This window comes from Diabrotica undecimpunctata, chromosome 5 (genome assembly GCF_040954645.1).
Source record: "Diabrotica undecimpunctata isolate CICGRU chromosome 5, icDiaUnde3, whole genome shotgun sequence".
Classification (NCBI taxonomy): Eukaryota; Metazoa; Arthropoda; class Insecta; order Coleoptera; family Chrysomelidae; genus Diabrotica; species Diabrotica undecimpunctata.
In genome coordinates, this window is record NC_092807.1 from 114,725,879 (window position 1) to 114,748,387 (window position 22,509).

Sequence of the window (22,509 nt, forward strand, 5' to 3'; positions counted from 1 at the left end):
ATTTAGTGTGATTTTTAATGTCAAATATCTCATTCAAAAAAACTTTTTGTTTATTCTAAGGGACTTTCGGCCCTCGGTAATAATGTTATCTTTCATTCCGCGTTTAAATTTTTTAAAAATATTTGTTACTTTTTTCAGGATTCGAAAAAAATAAACGCATTTAAAAAGCATTTTCCCGACATTTTGCGCCAACGCTCTAAATTCGAACATTAACTGGGTCTGCACAGCTCAGAGCACGAAATTCTTCTATATATTAAAATATCTGTAGTTTTTTTTATTAAAATTAGAGAAATAAAAAAGAAACAGAATTTAAAAACTTACAGCAACCCACGCCAGCCAAGGCAGACATCCAGTCACCTGTTTGTTTTTCTAAGTAAAAAATAAAATACGATGAAGTCCCTTACAAGCAGATGGTGCTGCTCATCCTATTCCCTAAATAATCTTGTCTTATGTATTCCTAACTACAGTGATAAAACCGGCACCGGCAAGAGCAGCACGTGTCAGACAACCAGTGGTGTAGAATCGAAAATAAAATTAGGCATGATTCATTACAATTTGACAGATTACATATTTGCAATTACACATTCACAAACTTCTGATTTTTTTCACATAAACTCAACCAAATTATGAATGTGTATTTTTCGTAATACGAGATCTGTCTCAAAATTATCCTAGCTTCGTCCATAACTTCGCAATGCTCTTGATCCTTAACCCATTAACGGCCAAGCAATGAAAAACAGTAATTTTTCCGAATTTTTTAATTGAAACTAGTTAAATATGCCTCAATTAAGATATGTCTATCATTTTTTAACAAAAAAATTAACAATAACATCTAAAAAATTAAGGGTGCGTGTACGCACCCTTGGCCAATACTGTTATACATAGAACATAATTATTATTTTGTATGAAATGATTCGAAACATTCGGGATGGAGATGAATTTTGCATAACCTACATTTTTTTCGTGCACTTGTATCGTGCCTTCTAATCAAATGGTATCATTATCATTATCAAATGCAGACTCGAATGTTCCCCGTGCCGTCTTTTTGAAAGTTTTGCTATTGTGTAATGGACACTTTGCAGTTCGGTTTTCTTTTATAGTACTTGTGGCAAAGAAGCCTAGATCCTGCAGTGTCGCAAAAAGAGCATAAGAAGAGAAGAAATTTTCGAAAGAGACTCGATGCTCTTGAGGTTTGTCAACTACAGAAAGGAACTCTAAAACTACCTTCGTTTCCAAACTTTACCCGAATTAAAATAATTATGTTGTTTTCCTCCATATGGTATGAATTTGTACAAATAACCTGTATGTTTGTATGGTATGTTTGGAAATGAAGAAGTTTTAAGGCGCATGAATAGAGAACGTGAACTCACAGAAATTATCAAGAAGCGTAAAACGTCTTATCTTGGACACATATTTAGACACGACAGGTATAACTTCCTTCAGCTTATTATAGAAGGGAAAATAGAAGGCAGACGCGGCCCGGGTAGACGACAAATGACCTGGCTGCGCAACATTAAAGATTTGACAGGATTAGACTTTCAAAGTTTAATAAGGAAAGCCCAAAATAGGGAACACTTTGCAGAGGTCATCGCCAACCTTCGCTAAGAGGACGGCACCTACAGAAGAAGAACCTGTATGTGAACAAAGACACCATAATTTAAATCCAAATCTTAGAGGCTTTCCCCGAATGAACATCTTGCATGAACGACGTCCAAAATATGTACCATTTCCTTTGTAAATTTAAAAAGTTTATCAAATTTATTGTCTATTTGAGTATTATCAGACAAATGAATATTTTGTTTGATTGATCGAAATTTATTTCTAGACATTGTTTCCCTCACAATGGCTATTTCCTTATCTTCATCTTTCGACCAATACATGTTGATAACCCGATAATATGCAGATACCGATAAAGCGTTTTAGTTCAGCTTCATTCATATCGAATTTGTGACAATTGTTTTGCGCTGCATAATTATTTGAAAAATGTACAATCTGGCTTGTGACTTCATCATCGAGAAATAATGAAAATATTTCGATGGGCGACTTTCCTCCATGGCTGGCTTTGATGTTCTATAATAAAAGATTGTTAATACTTTCAGGATGAGTCGAGAATGCTGGAGTGGTGTTTGTTTCCCATTTTGGGAAACAAACACCACTCCAAACACTTTTGCATTTTATTGCGAATTTTACTGAGTGGCATAACATCTTCTTCAGAATCACTTGCTGTCGGAACGTAAATTTCATACGTTCCAGCAATTTCTGCATCAATATTATCTTCTTGAATGAGGTTATCATATAGGACTTCGTCGTCAGTAATTTCATCAACGTTAGGAGAGATATATGTAACTTATACTTCATCTGCATTCTCTATATCTGAATCTTCTTCAAGACATGCAATTAATTCCTTAGTAGTCAAAGATCGTGTTCGATCATACATCTCCTGTGCAGGTTCGAATGGTCGAAAGGTCGCTTCTGGCTCTGGCCCAACGATATTCCAGAAGTACTTGGTTGGCTCATATTGACTGTAATAAAAAAACCGAATTTCAGGCTAGACAGATAATTAGAAACAAAAAAAGTTGACAACTCACCTTTAGATTGTACCCTCTTTAATGACAGATTAGAGGTTACACAAAGAACGGTACTAGGTTCGGGCTTCAGTCTGGTAGAGGTATCTTGGTCGGGGCTCTTATTACAGCTCAAATATAAAGAATCAGTTAGAGAAGTACTAAAGATACAGGAACGAGAAGTTAGAAGATAAAGAGAAGAGAAGTTAGAAGATAAGAGAAGGGAAATATTTGGGCACCACCCTATTTTTAGAGGAACAGGGAAACCTTAAGACATATAGAATAAGATAACAAAAAGGTAAGGTACAGTTAAGATAATCACAGGAGAATAAAGTAAACCGTGAGAGAAAAGATATTATGATTGTGCGGTACACACTTAATATTTCGACACACATACACTAGTTATCTGATAAAACAAATAATAATATAAATCAATAAAAATGCCTGACAGAGATACACCATGCACAAAAATATAAATTTATATCATAACAAAAAAATAAAAGGCAAATAGTTCGTCTACAAAGTTATATTGAGGTATATTAGTAAAAAAATGCACTATAACAATTTTTACTGCACAGTTAAATGGCACGAGATAAGTGATTGCACAATTTATTATCGAATACAACAAAAAATATCTTTTTTGAAAAATAATTCTGAATAATGTAGTATTCTCAAGAATAGAAAAAAAAACAAGGAATATTATAATTGTCAATATTCGTCAAATAAATCATTATTTATTGATAATGAGAGCCTTGAGAATACGTAAACATTTACTAAATTTTTTTTGAACGTGATCACCTCAAATCTATTCATAAAATTTATCATAAATATAACTTACATTAATATAAAACAAATGGTTCGTAATTTATACGTATATATTATATCGTAAGTTTATACCCGTGGTAGTTCATTCGGTTTGAGTTAACCATAAATAGCAAAGTCACTAAACTGAATGTTGTAAATCAGCTTCTTATGATTTAGATAGCGAAGATGAGCTTTAGTCAATAAAAATATAGGTACTCACTATGCAGTAGGCAACAGGTGGACACAGGTAGTGACGTTCGTTTATAGAACGCTCTCAATAAAGGCACTTGACACGTTGTCCTCGCAACAGGTACTTGGGACGGCAGGTACGGTAACGAATTACGGTCTTCAATCCGTAATTGCTCAAATTGATTTAGGAAGACGAAAAGAGAAGCAGACGGACAGGATCGTCACAGGTAGTAAGTAGTAGAGATAAACGAAGAGACGTAAGAACGTAGAGATGAATGATCGTAGAGACGAATGATGGTAGAAATGAATGAACGGCAAACAGAAGTGACTTCGTTCCTTCGAATTGGAAGACGTCTGTTTGACAAAAGAGAAAATAGTTAATATAGGAATCGCCTATACATATATATATGGACGCTCATATAAACGATTCCCATAACGGTATATATATATATATATACACCGTTATGGGAATCGTTTATATGAGCGTCCATATTGACTAATATTTTTATTATGGATTCTCAAATGAGTTATTTAAGCATATTTTATCATTAGTGGACTTTTCCAGATCGACTTCTAAGCAAAGTTGTCGAGAACTACTTCTAAGCCAATCTTTTTCTTCTCTGCCGTAGTATTTTAAAACGGATTTGGTAAACAAGCGAGTTAGTCCCAAATTCTTGAGAATTCTCGAAACACAACTTTGTAAAATTCCGATTAGGACTTTTGCATCAGTTGAATAGAGATCAACAAAAAATTGCAAAAAATGTTAAAAGATCGATAGGAGAATACTAGAGGGCATAATGGCTGAGCTAATATAGGTTATGCCGTGACCGTAAACAACTTTCGGTTATAAAAACATACCTTGCAACTTTTTGAAATAATCTTTTTTGAAATCGATTTCCGGAGTGGACATTTAAACATCAAACAGCAGTTAAAAATGTGATTTTCATTACAATCAATTGCCATATAATATAAACATAATAATCTTCTCATGTTTTGACATTTTTTCGGAACTACAATGGCTCACAGCTTAAATGATGCAGTAGCTACTCAATAACTTCCGGCTTCCGGAAGAACCGCAGCACAATAGACGCAATTTTTATTAGCAGACAAATAATAGAGAAGTCTATTGAATATGAAAAACCAGCATACATGTGCTTTGTAGATTTAAAAAGTGCTTTTGACGGTTTGACAAATAATAAGGACAATTAATGAAATTAACAGGGGAAACAGAATGCGTAGAACTAAAAGGAGGAATCCGCCAAGGAGACTCGCTCAGCCCATTCTTATTCAATATGGTGATGAATCAAATAATTCACGAAGTAAGAAAACGACACGGATACCACATGGGAGCGCATAAAATTACGATACTACGCTATGCCGATGATGCAGTACTAATTGCTGATAACGAAGATAACCTACAAAGGCAGCTCCACACCTTCAACATCACAGCAAAAAAACTTAATATGAGAATATCAGTAGAAAAAACTAAATGCATAGTGATCAGTAAAGAGCCGCGTAGATACAAACTAGAAATAGACGGCAAAATTGTAGAACAAGTAATTAAATTCAATTACCTAGGAGTAGAGATCACTAGTGATAGGGATATAAGAACAGAGACCATAAGGCAAGCATCAAAAGCGACAAGAGTAAGTGGTTGCCTCCGAGAAACCATATGGAGTAACAAATATCTGACCACGGAAAGCAAAATGAAAGTATACAAGACAACAGTAAGACCAATCCTAACATATGCAGCGGAGACAAGGACCGATACAAAAAAGACGAAACAACAAATCAACAATATCGAAATAAAAGTGTTAAGATCAATAGCGGGCATATCATTAAGAGACAGACACACAAACAGAAGTATACGCGAACAATACAAAATTCAAAATATTAACAGGTGGATAAAAACAAGAAAAAAAAAACTGGAACGAACATGTAAACCAAATGGGACCAGATAGATTAGCGAACATCTGTAAAAACAACAAGCCGTATAGCAGAAGACCCGTTGGAAGACTGCCAAAAAGGTAGAAAGATAATGTACAGTCAATAACGACTGAAACAGAATAAGAGGCAGACAAACAGGAGTAATCCTAGTCGCACGAAGAAGAAGAAGAAGCTACTCAATAAAACTAGCTTGTGTCAGTGGCCCAATATTTATTAGAAAAAAATAACATACTGAAATTAAATTACTATAACTCTTCTAAAATAGCATCAGCTATTTTTTGTGTTTCAAATATATCATACTTAAATAACAATAAATATTTAGTTATTTTATGTATGATGACACAACTAAAATGTTGCAAACTTTAAAACAAGAAAATCAATAAAGAAAAAAAAATCGACGCATTGTAATGTTTATAATATAATATAATACGCTTATAATATTTTGTAAATCCTCCTTCATTATCAATTACAGCCTGTAATCGTCTAGGCGTTGATTCGACCAACTTTCTAGTGTACTCTGAGGATATTGTGTCCCAAGCTTCAGTAATTTTTACTTTCAATTCATTTCTATTTGATATTGGGCTATTATTTACTTTATTTTTTAATGCCAATAACAAATTTTTAATAACATTCAAATCTGGTGACTGGGCTGGTGTTTTAATGACATTTCGGAAATTATAAAGCAACCAAGTACGAATATGACGTGTGATTTGGATCGTTGTCCTGATAAAACCAGTAAAAAAAGTAAAATAAAGTTCGTGTAACCTTCTGGCTAAGGTCTAGTGTTAGGGTATTTAGGTCGCGCAAGCGCCCCTAACATGACTAAACGACTACTTTCGTAGCCGGGACCGACGGTTCTACGTGCCCTCCGAAGTACGGTGGCAGCTCAGTTAAATTAGAAATTTTTGTCGGTGCCGGGATTCGAACCCAGGCCCTCCAGCTTGTTAAGCCAGTAACGTAGCCACTGAGCTACGGCTGCCACGATAAAACCAGTAATTGTTATTGATACCTAATTTTTGAGCACTAGCGGCCTTAGTATGTGAATGAACTGCAATATGAATTTAATGCAACGCCTACTTCGCAAATTTGAAATTGATAGTTCCGTGACGCTCACCTCAGCATTTTACTATAGAGAAAAAAGTAATACAACGCCAGTATAAAAGCTTCGCTTCAAAACTATTTCATTTTGGATATACTTATCACTTTCCTTGTTAGTTGCTTGTTTGTGATTAATACGTTTATGAATCATTCGTTTCTTAGTCTTATTTTTCTTGTTGTTTAAATATTTCAGATGATATAAAAGTATAAACGTATATTTAAAAACAAACTTATTGTTTTATTTCTGTACAAACAAACAAGTGATGTAACAAAGATTTTATTTCCTCATAAAATGAAAACATAAATCCCTTCACCTACGGCTATTGACTAAGTACTAAAACATCTGCCTCTCGCTTTTCAATTTCTCGAATAAAACGCCCACTTTGCTCGTGCAGTTGTGCACCCAAGTGCAGGTAGTTTTTGCAGTAGCACATTTTTTCATGCTTTGCTATTTGCTATCATCTTTACGTCAACATTGAGAATGAATAGTTGCTCGTTTTTTTTTTCTACACCTAACAATTTCTTTGTTGCTACCTAATCTCTGAGTAGATACTATTATTAATGACAGATACAATGTGTCTATACAAATGTCCTCAAGTATTCTGTTTGTTAACAAATGTCACGGTTATTCAAATAGGTTGTCTAGATTTTGTGTTTACCTTTACACTGTATGGTTGTTTTTTATATCTTAAACCCAATTATTAGTGTTAGGAATATAGTGAAACGGTACAAACAAAAGTTACAATAAATTTATTTAATAATAATAAAAAGATTATACAGTGTGTAAAAGCCAAATGGAATAAATTCATTATTTAGGTTACTGTACATATTTATAAAAAATCCCGAAACACGTCAAATTTAAATTATAACTTGACATTCTTTAACGTGAAAATGCAACCCCTACCTTCAACCCCCTTAGAATGACAGGTACAACTCCCAATTTTTTCATTCTCCATTCAAAAATGTTGTCGCTTTCAAGTTTATTAAGATTAATTAAGATAAAATAAATTAAAAAATAAAATAAAAGATAAAATGATGGACATGTTGGATAACAACAATATTATCCAATTAGAAGACGTTATGTTTTCCGATGAGTGTACTTTTTCACTTAACGTTCATGCTAATCGGCAAAATTGCCGCTACTGGACCACGGAAAATCCTCACTGGATGAGAGAAGAACACACTCAATACCCTCAAAAGGTTAATGTTTGGGCAGGGATTGTAGGAAACAATATCATCGGTCCCTTTTTCATTGAGGGCAACTTGAATGGCAACAATTATTTGGCACTACTTCAAAATGATGTCATTCCAACGTTGGCAAATTTATATCCTGATCCAGGAAACCCTCAAATTCCAGCGAATACGATATGGTTTCAGCAGGATGGAGCACCACCACATTACCAACTTAATGTCCGGCAGTGCCTCGATACAATATTTCCCAATCGGTGGATAGGGAGGCGAGGATCGATTGAATGGCCAGCGCGATCACCTGATCTTACATTATTAGATTTCTTTTTATGGGGATATGTGAAGAGCCATGTGTACAAAACTAAACGTTCTGATTTAAATGACTTAAAAGAACGAATAACGCTTGCGATTAGGTCGATCACGCCTGTTATGTTAAATAATGTTAGAAGACAGTTTTATTTGAGATTAGGATGTTGCCAAGACGTTCGCGGTGAACATTTTGAACATCTACTTCATTAACATTCATAGTTCTTTTTCGTGTTCTACATTTTATTACGTTTTGCATTACATTTTAGTTTTTGATTGTATTGTAGCGAATTTCGGTAACTACATGATTTTAATTTATTTTATCTTAATTAATCTTAATAAACTTGAAAGCGACAACATTTTTGAATGGAGAATCAAAAGACCTTTCAAAAGATATATCACAAGCCTATACTTCCTATTTTAAAAATTGGGGGTTGTACCTGTCATTCTAAGGGGGTTGAAGGTAGGGGTTGCATTTTCACGTTAAAGAATGTCAAGTTATAATTTAAATTTGACGTGTTTCGGGATTTTTTATAAATATGTACAGTAACCTAAATAATGAATTTGTTCCATTTGGCTTTTACACACTATAAGTACTTCACGTTAAAACCAAATAAATGTGTAGATGAATAACATTTTTCCTCTTTTCTCAGAAACTAGCAGTAAACTTTTGCTGTTTGCCGTATCGAACCGTATCAAACAGTAAGGGATGGGTTACAGAATACTTTAGTGATCTTTTGGCCACCCTTATCCAAGTATCAGGATTTCTGATATGTAAACAGGGTCTACAAATGTCGACTCTTGTTTCTTTTAGCAGTCAATACTATGGATTACGCGTATCATGTCAATAGCACAGTTAAATACTAAAAGAATTCTTTAGCAATGTACTGTGTTAATACACTGATCTTATGATAGTGACCATAAAGGCTTGGACGCACCTGTCAAGTAGCCTTCTGATCTGTACGACAGAGGAATTGACTATGTCTTTTGACATTGACATTGCATACTATTCGTATTCGGTGCCACTGTAGTATGCGGTCTACCTATGCATATAGCTCTATTATATAGTGTGCGGTCTACCGATCGCACGAAATGCAAGACAACTCTTATAGAAAAAAATATTTATTCTCGAGTAATAAACATTTGGACGACCGTTTGGAGGCCGAGGTTAGACAAAATAAGTAGAGGAAGATCCCCTACTCGTTGGACTGACGATCGCAAAAAATGTCAAGAAATTGGATGAAAAGTGCTCAAGATAGAGCACAATGGACAAAAATGAAGGAGGTCGATGTCCAGCAGTGGACGCAAAGGGCTGGGTGATGATGAAACATTTGGAGGAAAATAAATGTAAAATAAAAGGTACATTTACAAAAAAAGCACACCAACTATTTACAAAAAAAATTATATGTACCCTAATTATTTACACAACGATACAGCCTAATTATCATTAAAGAAAAAATTCATGGACCTTAATTTAAGAGAGAAAAGCAGTCAATGATTCTAACTGAAAAAAGTCGTGTAGGCACCCTAACCAAGAATTTAGAAAACCAAGAAGAAAAATACCCTATCTATGTACCTGCTTGACAGGTCAATGCGAGAAACAGGTCTTCTTCATCTTTCCGCAGAATCCTCCAGCAGTAGTCGTCCAAATGAGATTGGAAATGTTGACGTGGTACTCCTCGCATTTTCTCCATGATGCTGATCTTTGTACCTAACCACGACCGCCCGATCCCCTGTGTTGAACTGTGAGCGGCAGCCTGCCGCATTTTTCAACCCGAACACCCAGGGTCGTCGCTCCGTGCTCCGTGATTCCGTTGGTTTTCCACTAATGAAAAAATTCGTTACTCTCAAGAACGAACCGTGTTACTTGGTAGCCCTTGCGAGGACAACGCAGAACTGGCCTCGGTTGTCCACCTCGATCTCTTCGTGCCTTCTGCTGCATGGCACTTCCACAACGATGGCAAGATTGAGCATCATCTGCTTTATCAAGAAGTCCGTTGTTGTCAAAGAAACGCCACAGCGCACTCGTATGATAAAATCACTCTTCTGTAGAAGTCTTTCAGCAACATTCTCGTTCCAGATATTGTGTGGTTGATAGTCAAGACTGAACTAATTTTTGTAAATCTACCAGGCTATTTTATTTAAAAAGAGGGGTTGTTATTTGCGCAAACCCTTCTGGTGTTATTTATATAATAGTGAAGAAACAATACAAGTTTGTTGTATATTCCTGAAAATGTTTATTACTACTTAGCATTAGCAATAAACATTTTGCTTAAAAACGGTTTGTTGTCTTTCAATATTGTGTGCAAACCCTTCTGAGAAAAGATTATGGTGTTGTTTAGCCACACAGGTAGACCCCATTCCTCAGTAGACCACAAGCTATAGCAGAAATATGACTAGTAAAGGATATTTTAATCATCAATTTGTACATTGAATTAGCAAGAAATCAACCCTATCGTTTCAAGAACAAAATATAATTGACTCGTAGGTTGAAATGTCAGTTGGTAGTTTAGATTTCTTGCCTAGGTGGCGCTAGGAGGAGGTGGCACTCTAAACTAACATAAAGCTTTAAATTATTTTGCTTATTAAAATTTTCGTTAAAATTGCAGTTACCTATCAATATCCAATATTATTAATTATATTAATATGTAATTAATATTATTAGTATTATTAATTAAACGTATCGTTTTAAGAACAAAATATTATTGAAATGTCAGTTGGTAATTCAAATTTCTTCGTAGGAGTTATCCTATCGGACAAATAGTATGAGTTGATCTTTTAGCCTAGCCTTTTATATAGATAGATATTATTTCGGTTTTCGGTAACAATTGTCTTGTAATTTAATATCATTCTCTAACATTGCTGATAGACGAAACTCTAAACAGTCACTAAATTATAACCGGAATATTATGGTATTTACGTTATACTGAAAATAAATTTTGCCATCCTCCAAACTTTTGTCTTCTGGCGCAGTCGTTCAGCTAGTTGGGTCGTATCATTTAAAACTGAAAAGAATGGGGAATATACGGAAGCATATTAATTTGGGCGGTGCCAATGATCATACACGGTCCTAAACTTTTTCACGTAGTCTGTCAGGCGGCAATTTACGGCGGCGTTAAGGGTTGAAAAACCGTCGGGTCCAGCTGAAAATATTTTACTACACCAACAAAAACAGATCGATTTGGGGATTTCAACACATGAATATATGGACATGAAATACCGTTAAATAGACTAACAAACAAACCGTTTGTTAATTATTTTTTTCACTTGTGCTTTAGAACTTTGCTCACCGGTATTGAGCAAAGCTTATTAACAATAGCCGATTCTTATTTTTTATTTTAATCCCTATTAAGACTCTAATGGGCGTATTCTTAGGAAAATTCTGGGGTGTTTGTGTGAATTATTAGTTTTTTTTACACCCGCTCTTTATATTTCGTATGGAAAAAATATTTATTGGCTACAATGTAAAAACAACTTTGAAAATATCTGTGAGCTTCACAACACATTAGTTTAATCTATTTCTAATGAGTGTAGAGTAATAAAATCTCATGAAGTATTCAAAAGCGCTACAGGGTAATCCGTCAATAATCCGTCAATAAATTCCGTCCGCATTGCAAAATTCTGTCGTTTCATAAAGAGCAGGTAGGTATCACCCTGTTTTAAGGGATTAGTCCATTGTTATCGACAGATAAACACTGAGCCAGAGGCGCGCTAGTGGGTTAATTGACAAAAGAATATGCATTCTTAAAAATCATATTAAAGGAAATAAAAATGTAATACAGCAGAACAGTGTTATTAAAAAAATATAAAATGTAACAATAAAATATATACGAACCGAAATCGGGAAATACTCACAAACACACACGAATGAACTTTACATATTGAAACACTTGTGGGGAGTTTAAATCAATTTATTCACAAAAACTACAAAAACTTTACTGGATACGTTATTACAATTCTACATCACTATAGTCTTCATCCGAAGAACTGTCATCATCCCCTGGTGTTATAATTATAGGGTCAACCACCTGATCGACCAAGTTGTCCAGTTCCCACATTTTATATTCCTCTTTTAAAACATGCTGGATTGCTTTTTGCCAGTTTTCTGATGTGATTTCCATAATGGCTTGATCAAACAATACCTTGACATCTTTCATTTTAAATGTGGTATTGTGCCTTGCAACATATCCTTTAACTTGTGCCCATATAAGTTCTATGGGATTTAATTCGCAATGATATGGCGGTAGGCGTAGCACAGTTACTTTATACTTTTCTGCTACATCTTCTACGGCATATTTTATGAAGCGAGATTTATGTTGTTTTACTACGGCTAGTAGTTCCTTCTTTATTGAATTCGTCTCAAACTGAATACCTTTATTTGACAGCCAGTTAATAATTTCTTGCTTTCTCCAAGCTGAAGTTGGTACCTTCTCTATGCGCCTTGAATGGTAGCTTGCATTATCCATAACCACGACCGAATCAGCTGGAAGAAATTTTAACATTTCCCCGAAGTAGTCTTCGAAGACATCCGAATTCATGTCCTCATGATAATCTCCCGTCCGACACGACTCAAAGCTTAACAAACCTTCTTTTAAAAATCCTTCTTCGCTTCCAATGTGAGCAATTATAAGCCTCTTCCCTTTTCCCGAAGGCACTTTAATACCCGTCGAAAGGCCTTCTATGAAAGCTTGGCGAGCACTTGTTACATTTTTATCTTGCCACATTTTTTGGACTATATAACCTTCGTTTATCCACGTCTCATCAAGATAAAAAATTTTCTTGTGCTCTCTGCGGTACTGTTTTATAGTTCTCAAATATTTTCGTCTCCAGCAAATGATTTCATCACTTTCCAGTAATAGTGCCTTTCGATTGTGCTTTTCCCAGGAAAAATTCATACTTTTTAAAGTTTTCTGGATATCAAAGGAATATCGTTATCTTGGCTTATCTCCATTAGTATTTTGTCAAGGGTGGGTATTTCCTTTTTAAAATAAAACGAATGAACTTTTCTTCGAATGTCACGTTTGGTGTCCTAAGATTTTTATTGGTCTTCCTGATTTTCTCTTGCATGGACTTAACTGGCCTGATATCTTTCTTTCTCGCAATAATTTAAAAATCGTGGACTGTCCAATTCCAGTCATTCGGGCACATCGCTCAACACTTTCTTGCACAGACAAACTAGGGTGATCGTGTTTTATGCAATCATATACATTTAAAATTATAACTTTTTCACTAACAGATAGCGGAGAATTTTTTACACCTCTTTTCTTTGGAGTAAATGTCGCCATTTTATAACTTTTTCACTATTTCTATATCACAATATTACTGTACGTTTAATTGGTGTAGTAACAATTACTAACTCGAATGTCGAATGTCGAATGATAATAATAAAATAAAAGAGGGATTATAATGAAAGTGTAAGTAAAACCTCATTACGCGTTATTAGTCTTCATGTTGATTTATTTTAGTTCTTAGTAATATTAGGAGGTGCGTCATACCCTTATCAGTTTCTTCTAATGCTTTTATTCGTTCAGTAAGGAAGTGAATTTGTTTTTATAAATAAAAATGTAATTAGCTTTAATGACCATATAATGGAATACGAGTTTGAAGAATAAGTTAATCGAAAAATTAAATAAAATTGGTTATCACAAAATATCCAAAATATGATATTTTGAGGTACATCAATTTTTGACGACGAAGTTGACATCCGTCCATTTGCCTACGCCCATGACGACACCGAAATTCAGGCAAATTTTATGACACTTCATGATTTATTACTCTACACTCATTTGAAACCAATTATAGTAATGATTTTTACTGTAAAAAGGACTAAAGAGTTCCTAAAATTACAAACTTTATTTTATTAAAGTTACTTATTAGAATGAAAAAGAGTTTAATTGTTAAAATACGAATGTATTTGAGGTTTAACCTTAAATATTATTAAAACAATGTTTTCACAATAGACAATATAGTGAAAATACAAATATAGGAAATTTTACAATTACTATAATTACTAATATCGAATATTTTATATTAAAACAATTCAAATATATAATACAGGTTGGAAACCTAACCTCACCAATGATTTGAACTGTACTTTTACAATTCAGCGTATTCAGTGTACTCGCCAAGATCAGGAAATATGACAGTCTCTGATGAGATATTATTATCGGTAAGCTATTATCACGATTTTGTTCAAATTCCACATGGTTTCTTCTTTTAACATATTATGGTCAATCGCCTTTTGCCAATTTTCCTTAGTCACATGTAATAGGGAACTTTCTAACAATGTCCACAAGGAAAATGAATTCCTATAGTTGGCGGTATACCATGAATCACATTTTTTTTAAATCCTTAACAGGTAGACGAGAGGAGGGTATTGTGGAATACCATTTACATTTCAAAAGATAACTTACTATTTTTGAATAAAAATTCCCAAAATCATCATGACTCCATACTACAACTAATTGCAATGAACTATCACTTGCAAGAAATGAAATATTTATTTAGTTTTTATAAAAATATTTATTACAAAAGAAAGTTACAAATGGAGGTTAATATAGAGTTCATAAAACATTAACTGAAAAGAAAATTTTATATATAAAAACCATATTTTTAAGATTATATCATAGTCATTACTGCTTTTCACAAAAAAATCACACACTTAATCTTCTTTCTCTGCTCCGGTACAGTCAAGGTGGGCCCACAAAGAACAGTTGAAGCATTGAATCCAAATCTCTCCTCGTTTTTCTTCGGAGAATTTTCCATTACAGAAGATACATTCAGAGTCTTTGTTTTCTGGTTATTTAGCTGATGGCATGAATTCCATTACAGATGTTACATCAGAGTGGAATAATCCATCATTGCTTACACTGGAATCACCTCTAGTAGGTTTAGGTCTAAGTTATTTGAATTCTTGCCTAGTTTTGTTGATTTGAAGCTCCTGGTTCTTTTTTCCGGTCTTTTTATCCAGTTAATCTTCTAGATCTTTTTGACTCTATTGGACTTCTGCTTTTTTGGAGGTGGTGGCGATATCTCTTTCGGTAGGACAAAAGATTTCGACTTAAAAACATCAGAGGAAACCACAATAGGACTTTAAAAAGAACAGGATTGAAATGAATCAAAAATAGTAGACTAACAAGGAAGAGGGTAATTAGTTGTTCTCGTAATTTCATGCCTAGGGGCAGTGAGTGTAGAAGCAATGAAATCTTCAGTGTTAAAAACATTTTTAATAACAGGATAAGTACCAGTCATTTTGAAGCCGTTTACTACTATGTCCCCACGTTGTACTTTAAGATAGGCCTTGCCAAACAATTCCATCTCATAAAAAAGATCTCACTTTTTCACTATAGCGAGACTCTAACGGACCCATAAGGATTTTGTGTAATGGTTGGATTTTATGTGAACTATATATAACATAAAATCGTAACATGATTTTTCCTTGCTAAATTAATTACATCAATGTTCCGCTTGTGGGTTATGTGTCTATCAAGGACAAGCACAACAGGCGACACAGGTGAAAGTTTTATTACAATGTTTAAATCATTTAGTAAAAATATTTGTCTGTATCCAACCAGACGGGTGGCATGATGCGATGTTCCCTGAAGGAGCACCTCGTCATTCATGTTCATCCTCGGTAATATCACAAGAGCAGAAACGAGGTCACCTCTTGCACTCATACAGGAAATAATAGTCACGAGAGAACCCTTACAACCAAGTAAGCGACCCAATTTCTCTCTTTCCTTTTAGGCGTATTATATTAGGAACTCTACTTTGAACAACAGATAAACCTGTTTCGTCAACATTATATATTTTGTTAGGAGGATAGTTGTGTTTTTGGAAAATGATATCGACCAGGTTAAAAAACTTCTACTTCTTTACAAAATCCCTTAGCTCTGGTAAAAGATGTACCCATGGGTTTAGGGACAAACATTCGGGTTGCTTTTCATAAGCGTAAAACCAGTCTTTGCGGGCAGACTCATCTTTAAATGGGTGAGGGATTGGCCATAGAACATGGCCTTCATCTTAAGTGAATATTTTTGTAACTCATCTTCTACTTCTTTCTGTTTACTGTTGACATGGCGGAAAAGAAACACTCTGGGAACCTGGAATTCCTTGGACGCATTAAGGTACTTCATCTTTTTCTCACGAACAGCTTGTATAACTTTAGCCTTCTACGCATGACTCCAAAGCTTTCGCTTCTTTCTCTCACCTTCCTTCTTTCTCGGAATATCTGAAAAAATAAGACAAAGCCTATCTGAAACCATTGATACATATGGACGGAGTAGGTTTATATAGATACAATACATCCAGAAACAAATGATTAGTACATCTATTATCTGTATCTTATTTCAAATAGTTTAATAATATAATTTAATAATAATATAGTTTAATATATATATATATATATATATATATATATATATATATATATATATATATATATATAACTATTGAAGATGTTGAAGGATGTTAGTAATAAAATATTTCAGCAACTCTATTTTGTTACAGGAGCTGTTCCCGAAAATGGGGTACCCGATATGACTAGTCTAACCGTCCTTGACGAAGAAGTCATCAACAAGAATCTTAAGCTTCGATATGAAGCCAACAAAATATACGTATCCTTTTTATAAATTTAGAAGTACATTTATAACGCTAATCTCTTTCAAGTTTTTGATCAATAATTAAAAAACCTGTGACTTCTTAAAAAGTATTATTATACAGTTATTTAGTACTATGCTAATGGACGTATAACATATTTAAAATTTTGAAAATTCGTTTGATTCCCGGAGAAAAGATGATATAGATGAATGCAATATTAACAAAGTAACAAAAATATTTATCTCTAATTTGATTCTCTATTTTTATTCTTCATTTCTCTAATTCTCATTAAGGAAATATCAGTAAACAATGGGTTTAATGAACAAACAATAAATAAAATTTTAAATCAATAACTACATAAGAATGCCCTGAAATTAGTATTTCCTCCACCAGGGAAAAACCCAGTACCTTCTGCTCGATTACATATACAGGCAAGATATCAACAACAATAGCAAAACACACAAAAATGAAAGAACTAATACCAGCTTTTAGAACAAACAACAACTTAGGCAAATATATTAAGAACAACAAGAGCCAAAAGAAAAACAACTTACACAGTGGTGTATATAAAATTAAATGTGGCAACTGCCCAAAAACTTACATCGGTCAAACTGGTGGAACTTTTAACAATACGTATAGCAGATCATAAATGGGCTTTCAATAATAGAAAAACAGGTTCTATGCACGCACTTCACCTTCTATACCATAATTATTCTTTTAATGAAGAATTTCAAATTCTTCGCATTCAAAATGAAGATCTTAAGATATCTTTATTAGAATCTATGGAAATTAACCAATTAAAAAATACAGACATAATTCTGAATGACAAACTTTAGACAAACAGTTCTCCCCTCCTCAACTTATTCAGTTAAACACTATTAAGTGTAAACATCAACTGAGAAAGGGAATGTGTTGAAACAGCTGTAGTGATAAAAAAATTATAACAAAATCAAAATAAATTTTGTGGAAGTTTTGAAAACAAAAGTTTTCAGTGTTTAATTGTTCCATTACCTATTGGCGAAAATGTTTATATATGTGGAACATCAAGACCATTAAATATTAAAATAAGTGAACATCAGTCTTATATCAAAAACAGAGAATCTGACAGATCTCTAATATTAAAACATAGAAAAATGAACATAGAAATCAATGGTATAATTCATCCATAGTCATAAAGGACACAGATTGTAAAGATAGGAAAATTAAAGAAGCTGCTTTTATTTTCCCAAATGAATCCAACTGAGTGGTAAATTCCTCGGTAGAATGTAGTACGATTCTGGTTTAAAATAAATAGAAGAAGTCACTAAAAAGTAAACTTTAACATTCATTCTTATCTAGGCTAAAATTTGGACATGCTTGTTTTCCTGCTCATCTTGCAAGAATTCATGTGATTGAGACTAAAAACTATGTAAAATGTGGAGTAGAAGGCGACCTAGATCATGTAATTTTTGGTTGTGCCAAATATAATTTGGAATCCACCTTATATAATAATATGGTTCATATTACCGGCAAATCTCCGTTTAACGTTTTATCTCCCCTAGCGACTCAAAATAGATTAATTTACGATTGCATAATCGATTTTTTGACCAAATGTAATATTTTTCTTTAGTTAAAAAAAATTTTTGTTTTTACTTTTTCCCTTTGTTTTCTCTCCTTTATATGTTTAATCCTATTTACCGTGCCCTAGTTTTCCTGTGTGTGTTATATATTATAACGTCCTGATGGGCCCCTGGACGTGAAGCGAGTGACCCATGTTAATTGTATGTGTTTATGGATATATATGTGTATGTATATACATTTTTCTCTTCTTTTCATTAATTGTTGTACTGATTTCCCAACTTTAAATTTATCTATTTTAGTCTATTCGATTGCAAATAATTCAAAAACTTTTTACTGCACCTAATGAGATTAAAAGATCATGTAACTGGCTGTATAGCAAACTGCAAAAAAACATGCTGGCTTTCCAACCCTGCGAGGGTCCTAGGTTCCTCAAGAATTTCTTTCATCCCCCTGGGTCTTCCCCTTCTTCTCTGACCAATGGGTCTATCAAGGAGCGTTTTTCTAGATGGATCATTTTGTTCCATTCGCATTACATGTCCTCTTCAGCTCAGACGTCCTATCTTAATGTTTTACGATATCAGGTTCCTGGTATATTTGATAAAGTTCGAAGTTGTATCGCTTTCTCCACATTCCATTGTCATTCACTGCTCCATAGATTCGCGTTAGTACTTTTCTTTCGAAACATCCTAACATGTTTTCATTATTTTTTGTTAGAGTCCAGGTCTCTGAACCATATGTTAGGACTGGGCGTATTATTGTTTTGTAGAGCTTTATTTTTGTATTTCTCGATATAATTGTGGATTTAAGGAGGAGATTGAGCCCAAAATAGCATCTGTTGGCCATGCAAATTCTGCGTTAGTATTATTTTCAGTATTAACGGGCGCTCCCAGGTATACAAATTCGTTCACTGCTTCGATCACGTCGTTTTCTATAACGAGTGGTCGTAGGATTTGTGGTTGCGTGCTTATTTTCATATACTTCGTTTTGTTGGTGTTTATTATTAAACCCATTTTTGTAGCTGATTCTTTTAATGCTACATACGTCTCTCGTTCAGCGTTTTCCATTCTTCCAACAATATTGATATCATCAGGATAGGGCAGGATTTGCACTGATTTATTATATATTGAACTAGTGGTTGTGATTTGTGACATAGGTATTACTTTTTCCAAAGCCAGATTAAACTGTATACAGGAGAGAGGGTCTCCCTGGTACAGCCCATTATTTGTTTTAAAAGGTTCAGACAGTTCCCCTGAATTCGCACTCTACATTCAACTTTTTCAAGAGTTAGTTTTGTTAAATTTACCGACACTGATTTGGTATTTCTAGCTTTCATTGCTTTGAACATTTCTCTTCTATTCACAGAGTCGTAGGCTGCTGTGATGTGATAAGTATTATATTATTCAATCAGTTGCTTCCATTAAGTCCTCGTAGACACACCGTCTCATTACTTGCAACTTCAACGTGGAGTCATATGTCACCATGTTACCTAATCCAACGGTAACTTAACCATCCTAGTAATTTATATAATATAATGTAAAACAAATGTAACTAAATTTTTGTTAACGGGTTTTTACCCATGTATTTAGTGGCTACATTCATGTACTCCTAGTAAGTATTAACCACACTTTACATTAACCTTGGTCAAATTTTAACTTCACGTTCTTTTTAATTAAGTGGTTATATATTTTATAGGACACTGATGATGGAATAATGGATTCCGAAAACGTTTTGTCTAAAACAGCCCGTTTGGGTTTTTAAAAATATATACCTTTTACAAAGGATTTTTAATAAATTTTTTTTATTATACATCTTTCCTTGTTGTTAATAGGTCGCCATTCTGACTTCTGCATTATCTTATGGTTTCCTTGAATTATCTTCTGTTGATGTTAACCTCTGTTAAGGTTTTCTATATATTTAAGTTCTGCATTTAGGTGGTTTTGTTTTTTTCTTCTGTGTATCCTCTTTTCTTCTCTTCTCTTTGTCTGGTAATTCTCTACAGTTGTTCTAGTTCGTCGGGTAAGCATTTTTCTGTAGGCTTAACTTTTTTCTTTTGTTGCATTCTTGCATTCATCGTCAAACCAATGATTTTTACGAGCACAAATTTCTGTTCCTATTTCATCTTTCGCTGCTGCTTCAATGTCTTTCTTTATTCTGGTCCAGTGGGAATCTATATCTGTCTTGGCTTCTTCATTTACATTTTGATTCCTTAGCCTGTTGGTGATGTTTTCCGAGTACCGTTCTGCAATTATCGCATCTTTTAGCTTTTGCACATTCTATTTTTTGTATCCATTTTATTTTATTTTCTTTACTGGTGTTTTTACTTTAACATTACTAAGTCAATAATATATTGAGGATACATCATTTATATTTAAGGGAGGGTGTAGCGTATTTTTTAGCTTTTTTTTATTCTATAGTATAATTCTTCAATAGTATCTAGTTAATATTTCAGAGTGATCGGAGCAAAATTTATGAAGCTATAATTCAGGAGTGAGTTAGGTAAGTGAATTGTATTTTGAGAAAGATTTCCGAAGTGGAAATCGATATGTCAGAATAAACGTATTTCAATTAAAGTTGTCATCATCATCCAGCCTCAAGAGTCCACTGCTGAACATCGGCCTCTTCCTCATGTTTCCAACCCCGTCTATCTTGCGCCGCTCTTATCCAGTTTTTATTGAGTCTTCTTAAATCGTCAGTCCATCTTGTAGGTGGTCGACCGACGCTTCTCTTGTCTTCCCTTGGCCTCCATTCCAATAACCTCTTTGTCAATCGTCCATCTGTCATTCTGGCTATGTGTCCTGTCCATCTCCATTTTAGTCTGGCTATCTTCTCGATGATGTCAGTCACTCCGGTTCTTCTCCTGATGTCTTCGTTGGTTATTCTGTCTCGCAGAGTTATTCCTAACATGGACCGCTCCATTCTTCTCTGCGTGACTCTCAGTTTGGTAGCTGCTGCTTTTGTTAAGGTAAGTGTTTCTGCTCCGTACGTCAAGACTGGGAGGACGCACTGATCAAATACCTTTCTCTTTAGGCATGTGGGCAGCTCACTTTTAAAAGTTTCTCTCAGTTTTCCAAATGCTGCCCACCCAAGGCCGATTCTTCTCTTCAGTTCATGAGTCTGGTTATCCCTGTCAATCATAATTTCATGTCCCAGGTATTTATATCTATCTACGAGTTCTATTTCTTTCCCACCAATACTGATGTTCTGGTTGGGTACCAAATTGGTCATGATTTTTGTTTTCGAGATATTTATATTTAAACCTACATTTTCTGTAGCCACAACGAGTTCCTGTACCATCTCTCTTGCCATACCTAGATCTTCAGCTATTATAAGTATATCATCGGCGAAACGTAAGTTGTTTAGATATTCTCCATCTATTTTTATTCCCTTTGTCATCCAATCCAAATTCTTAAAAGCATGTTCTAGCACCGTATTAAAAAGTTTAGGTGACATTGGGTCTCCTTGTCTAACCCCCCGTTCTATTTTTATGCGATTACTGTTAGGTTAGGTTAGTATGTAACTGTTAGTATGTAATCTGACAGTGGTTGTTGCCTGCAGGTATATTTTGTATAATAATTTAGTATATCGATAATCTAGCCTGCATTCTTTAAGCGCCTGTAATATTTTGCTTGGCTTAAAGGTTTATTGTATTCCACTGCTTTCTCTATTAGGGTTTTTATACTTTGTAGATGGTCATTTGTTCCGTAACTTTTTCGGAATCCTGCCTGTTCCCTTAGTTGATAAGTCTCTAATTTTCTTTCCATTCTCTTAACTAGTATTCGCGTAAACAACTTATATACATATATGACTGAGGAGGCTAATCGGTCTGTAATTCTCTAAATTTGCTTTGTCTCCTGCTTTGTGTAATAGAATCATAGTAGCGTTGTTCCAGTCTGTTGGAATATTGGCGCTGTGAAGGCAGATATTGAAAAGTTGTTTAATTTTTTCAAGTAATACATCCCCTCCAATTTTTAGTGCTTCTGATACTATTCCATCTTCACCCGGGGTTCGATTATTTTTCATTTTTTCAGGGCTTCTTTGATTTCTGATTTTGTTATATCGGGCATTAAATCTAATCCTTGGTTTAATACCCCAGTTTTTAGTGTAATTGGAGGTTCCGTATTGTTATCTTTTTTTCTTGATCTATATAACTCTGTGTAGAACTCTTCGACTATTCTTAATATTTCATCTCTGTTCGTTGTTTCTTCTCCAGTTCTGTTTCTCAGTTTGTTAATTTCTATTTTCCCCTTTTGTACGC

At 34.2% G+C, this 22,509-nt stretch overlaps 1 protein-coding gene across 1 annotated transcript in view; it reads left to right on the forward strand.

Moving 5' to 3' along the window:
- Myo81F (unconventional myosin 81F) overlaps nt 1–22,509 on the forward strand; it is a 178,973-nt gene that overhangs the window by 7,049 nt on the left and 149,415 nt on the right. Inside the window, exon 2 of the mRNA XM_072532583.1 lies at nt 16,605–16,711. Coding sequence (XP_072388684.1) covers nt 16,605–16,711 — 107 coding nt within the window. The remainder of the gene's footprint in view (nt 1–16,604; nt 16,712–22,509) is intronic.